The sequence below is a fragment of the Abramis brama genome (genome assembly GCF_963993115.1).
Source record: "Abramis brama genome assembly, chromosome: 12".
NCBI lineage: Eukaryota > Metazoa > Chordata > Actinopteri > Cypriniformes > Leuciscidae > Abramis > Abramis brama.
In genome coordinates, this window is record NC_139974.1 from 36,374,968 (window position 1) to 36,384,783 (window position 9,816).

The following is a 9,816-nucleotide window of genomic DNA, read 5'->3' on the forward strand; positions in this document are numbered from 1 at the left end:
GTGAAATGCAATTTCACAATATAACACAAATATATTTTGTATTTCTCACTTTATTAGTGTCTTTGCTGCTGACATTTGATCCAATTCAATCACATGAAAAAGCAAAAATAACTTTAGTTAAACATCACATTTGCCCTCTACTTGTACAGGTGTGAATTTGTTTTTGTTTTTTTTGTTTTACAATAAAGCACAGATCAGGTGAGAAAAAGTAATGCAAAAGTAACAATGCATTACTTTCTATAAAAAGTACCTAAGTAACGTAATTAGTTTGTTAGAAATCGAAAACTGGGACTCCTTTCGGTTTGCATTGCTTTAATATTTATCAACATGACTGAGAGCAAATAATCTGATCAATGTTTGCTGTGATTAGTTCTCAGTTTGAATTCTTAAACTGTCTCTTTTGCTGGGCCAATATATTATAATTGGATACTGAGAAACCGTAATCTTTAAACAATCACTTTTGCATTCTTTTAAAACCATATTTCTACGTTGTAAAAATGAATTCACAAGATTAAAGGTAGCATAATAACCCAGACAACTTGCACAGCAGTTTCAGTGCTTTTGGCTTTGTATCAACATTCAAGGTGCGAGCTCACGGTACATGTGGTCCTTGGCTCTCAAATGAGCCATATGTCATTGTGTTAAGAAAGTTATGGGTGGGTTTTCCTGTCACAAGTGAAAGAGAAATGGGCTCAAGCACAGCTGAATCAACACCTCCGTGAGAAGCCGGCTTATACAGTACAGGTTTTTGAATGTGGCACGGCTTTATCCAGACATCTGCGCTGCAGGGATTTAGAGAGAGCTGCTTTGAATAACCTGAATCCTGTAGGTTTGACAACATGGCCTGCCAGGATGGCTCCAGTGAACGTTTATAGACCGCTGTTACGCTTCTCTGACTCTGTAGTTAATTTACACCTTTGTTGGAATTTCTGGATTTGTGCGGCATCCTAAAATACTATTTGTAGCCTGTTCTTGACCTCTCATGCAGATGGTCCCAACAACACCCAATAATAATGCTGATGGTTATGGTGAATTGTTAACAGCAAGCACTGCACACAAGGGAGGATGCAAGACTAAATGGTTTTGGGTCAATGACAATTAAGAGTGTACACAAAAAATAAAAAAATTTTAACAATCTAGTTTAAAACAAATATGCAAGCTCTTGGAAATGTACTATGTGGTTTGAAAAACGTTCATGCCGTTTTCAAGAAATGTTTCACTTCAGTGTGCTGTGGTGAAACCAAGTACAACAACAATAATATACTGTATTTTCTTTGTTGGGTGTACTTAAACATTATGTTGTAAAATATATTTCTAAAGTAAAAAAATGGGGGGGGGGGGGGGTGTATTTGTGACAAATATTGTGAATTATTCAATGATTTACATTTTTTAGGACTTTGGTGTCTGGACAGTTTTATAACCCTGACATTTTTTTTTACTAAATGCCGCTCCAAAAAATATCAAAATGAATTTTAATTCCAAAATTAAAAACATGCTCATCATTGCATGTATGAATTGCATTTTTAATGTTTTTATTATTATTATTATTCAATATTTATTTATTTCTCTTTAAATTAATAGATCCAGACAAAAAATGAGTGTCATGACATTTGACCTTTTATTGTCATTAATTGTTTTCTGCAGGAGTTTGAGAAGTTCAACCAAAGAATGGGAGACGTGTCGAAAATAGTTCGGATTCCTCTGCCTGTGTCCAATGTCTTATGGGAGCACTGCATCCGTCTGGCCAACAGGACATTAGTGGAGGGGTAAGTGACCCACCGAGCTGAACCAAATGTGTGTGGATGTATATGAGACCACCTGCTCTCAGATAAATCTCCTACCACAGACTGTTTTCATTGGAAATACCGGCCATTACAAACTACTCAAGCCTTAACCCAAACAAAGAAAATAGTATTTACCTCTCAGCTTCCCCTCAAGGATTTGCCTATATTAGACTCGGTCCATGTTGCCACAGAGTTTACTGTACGCCAGAGCATGGCATTGCCACCATTTTGCTTGGTATTATTGGTATCGGCTGTATTTGGTTAACGCCAAACATAGCACTTCACTTTCAGGCCAAAGAGCTCAAGTTTAGTCTCATCAGACCACAAAATATCCTTCCAAAATTGTTCATGTTTTGTCACATGGTTTCCAGCTAATTCCAGGCATGACTTCATGTTGGCTTGTCTCAAAAGTGACTTTCTTCTCGCTAGTCTCCCAAAGAGGCATCAGATGTCAAGTGCTGATGTCTAGACAGTTTTTCCCCTGGAGTTCCATATAGTATCTGGCATCCCGTTCATTTTTCTTACAAATGCACGGTTGCTCGGTTTTATAAGATGGACTGACCTCAAAAGTGTTTGGGTTATGCCACGCTCTTTCCGTTTTGCTTTAATGGATGTTGAAGGTTAAAAGCTTTGCCAATCTTTTCACTTTTGTCCTAACAACAACTTCTTGAAGTTCCTCAGGCAGATCTCAATTGATTAAATCTGCTCACAAAGTCAGTGATATTTACGGTACAAGCAAGCACAAGTGGATTTAGACATGAGCATAAAGCTGCTACACTGATCGCTAGATAATTGAATGTCTCAACCAATATAATAACAGAGAGGATGAGTCCTAATCAATAAAAATTTTATTAGTTTTCAACAGCCATTACTCCAGTCTTCAGTCACATGATCCTTCAGAAATCATTCTAATATGCTGTTTTGCTGCTTAAGAAACATGTATTATTATTACCGATGTTGAAAACAGCTGCTGAATATTTCTGTGGAAACAGTGATACATTTTTTCAGGATTCTACGATGAATAGAACGCTTAAAAGAACAGCATTTATTTGAAATAAAAAACGTCCTTAATTTAATATTACTGACCGCAGACTTTGAAGCGGTAGGATATGCTTAATACATGGCTACAAAAGCATTTTATCCTGTCATGAAAGCAGACTTGTTTGATTTTCTAGGACTTCCTCCAACAATATGTTTACTTTTAAAGCAAATATCTGATAACACAAAAGGCAAATGTATTGGCCAGATGCTTTTAATCCACAGCCATATGTACAAAAACACCAAACCTGAATGAAAGCTTTAGCTTCTCTCCTTCTTCATTCCTCTACTTAACTCATAGGGTGTTTTTACTAGCAAGAGGAGCTTTTTGGCCTTTTCGGTGATGGTGTGGCAGGCAGTGATTCTTTTGGGGATGCAAAGCAAACCCTTTATCACTCTGTATTCGGGGGAGTGTGAAGTCTTTTGCTGCGTGCTGATGTTATTTGATTTAAAGCAAGAAACACTAAGATTTTCAGCTGCATCATCGATCTTGTGTTTGGATCAACTCTCATCATGTATTAATGTGAAGGAGTGTTTTTCTCTGTTTTTGCCTTTTCCTGAGACGTTCTCATACTGTAGATATTGTAGAAATGCATTAGTTCTGTGAGGATTCATCAAATGTCTGTAATGACTTTGTGCTCTGAGCAGAACGGCTTTGTTGCTCTCAAGTAACTGCATACATAAATCCATCAGTGTTTGATTTTCTTCATATTTATTTTTCCTTCTTGTTTCCTCTTCTTGCACCCATCTGCTTGTCATTATTCAAGAGCTGGATTATTGAAAATGAACATCAGGGATTTTTTGTGTGGCACGGTGACAAGCAACCTAGAAGCCATGTCTTCTCCAGAGACTGTTGTCAACCTGTCTTCCAACACTCTCTCCTTACCCCAGTATATTATCTTCCGTGTGCCGGCAATCTTGCAGCTCACAGACTTGCAGAAACGCTTTTGTACTTGTCACCTCTTCAGCGTAATGGAGATTTGCTGGAAGCATTTTTGACACAACTTGACAGACACCTCTTGACTTCAGAGAGGTTATTCATGGTATATTTTCAAGCTTCACTGTAGATGTCAGGATGTAGCTGCATGTGAGATGTTGATGTGTCTGAAAAATGCATTTTTCATGCCATTTAATCCATTGATTATTCGTTTCTATAGCTCAAGGCAGCATAAAGAAGGAACCGCTCACCGTCCAGAGATGAGCATGCTTTTGTTAAACGGCTGAAAAGCCTAGTGCAAGTGCAAGAGAGAGTGCGCAACAACAGCACAGATGGCCATTTGTGGAATGACAATATGTTCCCAGAATATGAGGAACTCTAGAGAATCTTCTACTAAAACATCATTCCTGTAATGTTCAATCCCACCAGGGCCACCGCTAGCCAAATAAGTGCCTCGCTGTTTAGTGCCCCCCTTGATAGTTGGTCCCTTACGCGGTCCGCATACTTGACATTGACAGAACGGTGCGTTGCTCTCAAACACCCTGAGGACCTGAAGCTATTGAGCTGGATGAGCAACCTTTATGGTAGAGATGCACCGTTGTTAAAGGATTAGTTCACTTCAGAATTAAAATTCTCTGATAATTTACTCACCCCCACGTCATCCAAGATGTTCACGTCTTTCTTTCTTCAGTCAAAAAGAAATTAAGGTTTTTGAGGAAAACATTCCAGGATTTTTCTCCATTTAGTGGACTTCAATGGGGTCCAACGGTTTGAAGGTCCGAATTGCAGTTTCAGTGCAGCTTCAAAGGCTCTACACGATCCCGGCCGAGGAATAAGGGTCTTATCTAGCAAAACCATCTGTCATTTTCTAAAAATAAATAAACATTTATATACTTTTTAACCACTAATGCTCATCTTGCACTAGCTCTGCGATGCGCCATACATTACATAATCACGTTGAAAGGTCACAACATCCGTAGGCGGAAGTACCGACCTAGTGTTAACAAAGCGAACGTGCAAAGACGAAGTCAACGCCCTTACAAAAAAATAAAATAAATGAAAAGGTAAACCAAAGATGTCAGGCGATTTTGAAGTTGGAGGAGAAAATGAGATGGAATTTTTCGCCCTTCCCAACCTTTTTGAACCGGAAAACGTGTGACCTTTCAACGTGATTACTTGATGCGTGGCGCATTGCAGAGCTGGTGGATTATATATTCTGTCAATTAACCAATCAGATATTAGGGTTAGGTTTAGGGTTTCAGTGACATCAACCTCTCATTTTCCTCTGAATGTAGAGGTAGGTTAGGGATAGGCTGTTTAAAACAGTGGATCTCAACCTTTTTGACTTCAAGGCCATTGTCCACAAATATTTTAATTTCACAATTTCTACCCGATAGAATTTTTTAGAGCTTGGCATGACTCGAAAGATGTATACAAGTTATAAACAAATAACCAAATAACAAATGATCCCTTTTTTCTCTTTTTGTTGTTGTTTTAGCTTATTTTAATGCTTGTTTTGTCTTATTTTAAATAATTTGTAGTCATCTTTAGGCCCCCTTGGAAGTTTGTTGAGGCCCCCTGTTGGGCAGAATTCCCATCATCCTGCACCTGATTAAACACTGGGATGATTCCTGAAACATCAATAATGAAACATGAACTTCTGAAAAGTCTAGTTGTGAATGAATGAACTCTACCTGACCGTCTTTGCCTCTAGTTGTAGACCTTCTGTCAGTGTGTGTGTGTGTGTGTGTGTGTGTGTGTGTGTGTGTTCACACAGCAGTCTGGGTTGACAGCGTGGGTCAGGCTGTGCCCCCTCTCCTGGAAAAATATTATATTTGACAAAAACCCTTATATATTTATGTTTTACTGTGTTTAATGTTTTTTGACTCCTTTATAAAATAAATAAATCAGTAAATTAATTGTAAAAGCATCTATGATTGAACACGTTGTGGTATAGCGTATTAAAAATGGTTATTAAAAAAAGTGTGTTATTTTGGGATTTGAATGTGAGACCCTTATTACTCACCTGCAATGTTCATCACCATTCTAACAAATGTTTTATTTGAAAGTTTTCTGCTTATAGTTTAGTTTCATTTATTCATTTATTAGCATCATTTCATTTTTATCTTTGATTATTATTCTTGTTTTGTTTTAAACATATTTTCTTGTTTTATTTTATTTAATTTATTCAATTTTCATTTTGTGTGTGTATATATTTATATATATATATATATATATATGTATATATGTATATGAGAGAGAGAGAGAGCGAGCAGCAAATCAGCACGTCGGAATGATTTCTGAAGGATCATGTGACACTGAAGACTGGAGTAATGATGCTGAAAATTCAGCTTTGATCACATAGTGGCTAAGTGCTTATGTTTGGCAGAATCGTTCAGTTTATGATACAAGCGTGAAAATTGGCGTGAGCAGTCTCCATGGGTCACTTGACAAGAAAATTGTCCGAGCCACTTGAAATTTCAAGATGGCGGCCATTTTTCAAGATGGCCGACACCTTAGTGGAGCAGTTAAGTGATAGTGGTTTATTTGGTGATACAAGCATGAAAATTGCCATGAGCCTAATTGCTCCACTAAGGTGGTGGCCATCTTGAAAAATGGCCGCCATCTTGAAATTTCAAGTAGCTGTGGGTGGCTTATTGTCTAGTGACCATCAGACACTGCTCATGCCAATTTTCATGTTTGTATCACCAAATAAACCACTATATCACTTAACTGCTCCACTAAGGTGTCGGCCATCTTGAAAAATGAAAAATCTTGAAATTTCAAGTGGCTCGGACAATTTTCTTGTCAAGTGACCCATGGAGACTGCTCATGCCAATTTTCACGCTTGTATCATAAACTGAACGATTATATCACTTAGCCGCTCCACTAACAGGAATAAATTACATTTGAAAATATATTAAAATAGAAAACTGTTTTTGATCCAATAAAAGCAGCCTTGGTGAACATAAGAGACTTCTTTCAAAAACATCAAAAAACATCTAACTTAAAGTAGCAATACACTTAATAAAGGTAAAAAGATGAATGTGAGAGCCCCAGAATTCATCCTAGCACCATCTCTAATGCTGGCCATTATACATGAAAAAACCCTTTGCAACCAGGATGAATATTCTTTGTTTTCATCCAGCTTACTTGTCCATTTTGGCAGATCTTTTTGCAGTTCGACTCCGCCAGTGCCGTGCCGAGCCGAGTTGCATTCCAAATCAAGCAGAACGTGACAGGAAGGAGGCAGGAAAACACGGGATATATTGGCAGACTGAATATACTCAATAGGCCCGGCATTATCTTTCCCCTCACAGAAAGTAATTACACCGCTGTCAGACTAAAAGCAAACAGGGGAGTCAACAGCACTGAACTCTGCATGGCTGCTGCTACACTGTAAATCGATAGTGTTGGGATCAGGTCTGAGACTGAGACCCTCAAGCTGTACAAATGAAAAGGCGACAAACTGAACAAATGGCCCTAGCTTGGTGTCACTTACCAGTCAAGGATGAGTTGGCTTAAACACAATATCCCACAGTCTGTCAATATTATTGCTGAAAATAATGTATGTGGAACATCTGTTGAGAATGAACCCCTATATTTGAACATTTTCAACATAAATCCAGAAGGTGATGTCAGTTATTGTAAAAAGTTACACGGCTCTCTGGAAGACTTGATTCTGATTGGTCGATCACTTCATTGTTGATTTATTTGTATATTTATCGATGTGTTCCTATTTACATTATGGTGGCCCAGCGGTTATCAAAGTTCCAGGTTCGATCAGTAGTAGGACATGAGGTTACCTGTAAATTAGAGAGTTTACAAGCACCGCTGTGCTCGCTCGCGAGACACTTAACCTTAACCTTGCTCTAGCGGACTCTCTCTACAATTAATGTAGCATAAACTGTCAAGAGTTGATGAATGTCCTGTATCTGTCTGAGCCGCACTCACCTCTGCTGTCTGTCTGTCTGCCAGCTATGCTAATGTGAAGAAATGCAGTAATGAAGGACGTGCACTGATGCAGCTGGACTTCCAGCAGTTCCTGATGAAGCTGGAGAAGCTCACCGACCTCAGACCAATCCCAGACAAGGAGTTCGTAGAGACCTACATTAAAGCATACTACCTGACTGAGAACGACATGGAGCAGTTCATCAAGAACCACAGGGTAAGACAGATGACACAATGTTGGCATGTTCTTAAAAGGACAGAAAACAGTTTAGTACTTTATTTATATTTGTACATATCAGAAATATTTTTGCTTTAAATTTACCATCAAAATAAGTAAAACAAGTAAAAATCAATATCAGTATTAATAAAATCAATGTTTTATATATATACATATGAATATTTTATATATAATGTATATAATTATTTATATATATATATATATATATATATATATATATATATTGTATGTATGTATATATATATATATATATATATTTATACATACACACACACACATATATTTAAAAAATATATATATATTAGTTATATATACATATATTTTTTTTTTTGTCTATGACAAATTATCAGAATGTGTACTGCTTTAGCTGTATTCATCTTATTTGGTTTTATATTTAATATTTACATATTTATATTTAGTACATTTTAATATTTCAAATTTAATGACAAATATTAATTCAATTATGTACCGATATAACAATATATAGTAATAAACTATTTAATATACTGTTTCCATGTATATCTTTTGCTAAAAGTGAACATTTTGAAATGTGATTATGCAAATGAATCATAGTTTTGAATTGACTGATTGAAATGTACAGTAGTTACACTCACAGAAATGCATCTAACTTTCCAGCTCTGGCACCAAATCAGAGATGCTTTTAAAACATCTTTTTTATAACTAATATAATTTAATATCTCCATCACAGCCTGTCTGAATATTTTACATATGATGCAGCGCTAAATGATTCCCTTTTAAATGCAAGGACAAAGTCTGCCTACATTCCAAACATGTACAAGGCTAGATTTAATTTCTCATTAAAAAAAAAGAGAAGATGTATTGTTGTGAAAGGCGTCTCCAGTAGAGATTCATCATGAGTTTGTTTTGTAGGAGTACTCTATGAAGCAGCTGACTAACCTGGTCACCGTCTGCCTCGGGTCCCACATCAACAAGAAAGCACGACAGAAACTCCTCGCAGCGATCGATGACATTGATCGGCCCAAAAGATAAATAAATGCCACCCAACTGCCCGCCAAATTCAGCAGAATCGTCTCGAAAATCACAAACACATACACTGTTACTTATCCAGTATCTATTATCGTATGCGGCCTGCACTTTGTTTGCGGTTTCTGTTTACATTTTATTAGGAATGGAAGCAGGACGTGCTCTGACTACAGATGAAGCCGTCATTTAAAGGGTTGTAAAGGATAATGGGTAATGAAAGTGTTATCAGTATCACTTCACAACATGAATGGATGCCTCATGCGCTATCAAACAGTAATTTAAACATAGATGTGGCAAAACAACCATATTTCCCTTTTTGAGGAATTCTTGCTGGTTCTGCAGCATGAGGCTTTTTAAAATGATACCGAGACGTCCTCTAACACACTGAGGCTCCGTCTCTGTTATTTTACTGCATGTGCATCTCTTGTCTTGTTTTGACAGGCCACTGTCGCTCATTTTGCTAGCTGAACGTCACTGCTCTCACCCTGTTACACAAACACCTCAGCTTATTTCTTAGGTATTGATTTTATAATTTATGACACTCATACCAGATCCCAGAGACGTATTAGTATTGTTGTCATTTTCATGAAACACGTGTGCAAGAATGTGATTACTTGTATGTCAATAGTAATAACTGGAGGAAGAGACTCAAAAAAAAAAACCTGAAACCTTCCTGTTAGAAAGTGATGACCTATTTATTTCAGATTATGTATGTCTGAAATGCAGAAATACTGTATTTCGCTCGCTGAAATGTGTTGTTTTGTTTGTGGTAACTAAATTGTGTAATAATATTCATCTGTACCAAGTTAAAGGCAAGGTTGTACAATAAATACGCTAACGTTCTTATCATGTGAATAATGATA

General features: G+C 37.1%; 1 protein-coding gene across 2 annotated transcripts in view; it reads left to right on the forward strand.

Moving 5' to 3' along the window:
• Window positions 1-9,816, forward strand: part of vps50 (VPS50 subunit of EARP/GARPII complex) — a 142,233-nt gene extending 132,417 nt beyond the window's left edge. For both annotated transcript variants that reach the window (XM_084131302.1, XM_084131303.1), the window contains 3 exons: window positions 1,645-1,766; window positions 7,738-7,927; window positions 8,840-9,816. In XM_084131302.1, the coding sequence (XP_083987428.1) occupies window positions 1,645-1,766; window positions 7,738-7,927; window positions 8,840-8,959 (432 nt within the window). In that variant the 3' untranslated portion in view covers window positions 8,960-9,816. The remainder of the gene's footprint in view (window positions 1-1,644; window positions 1,767-7,737; window positions 7,928-8,839) is intronic.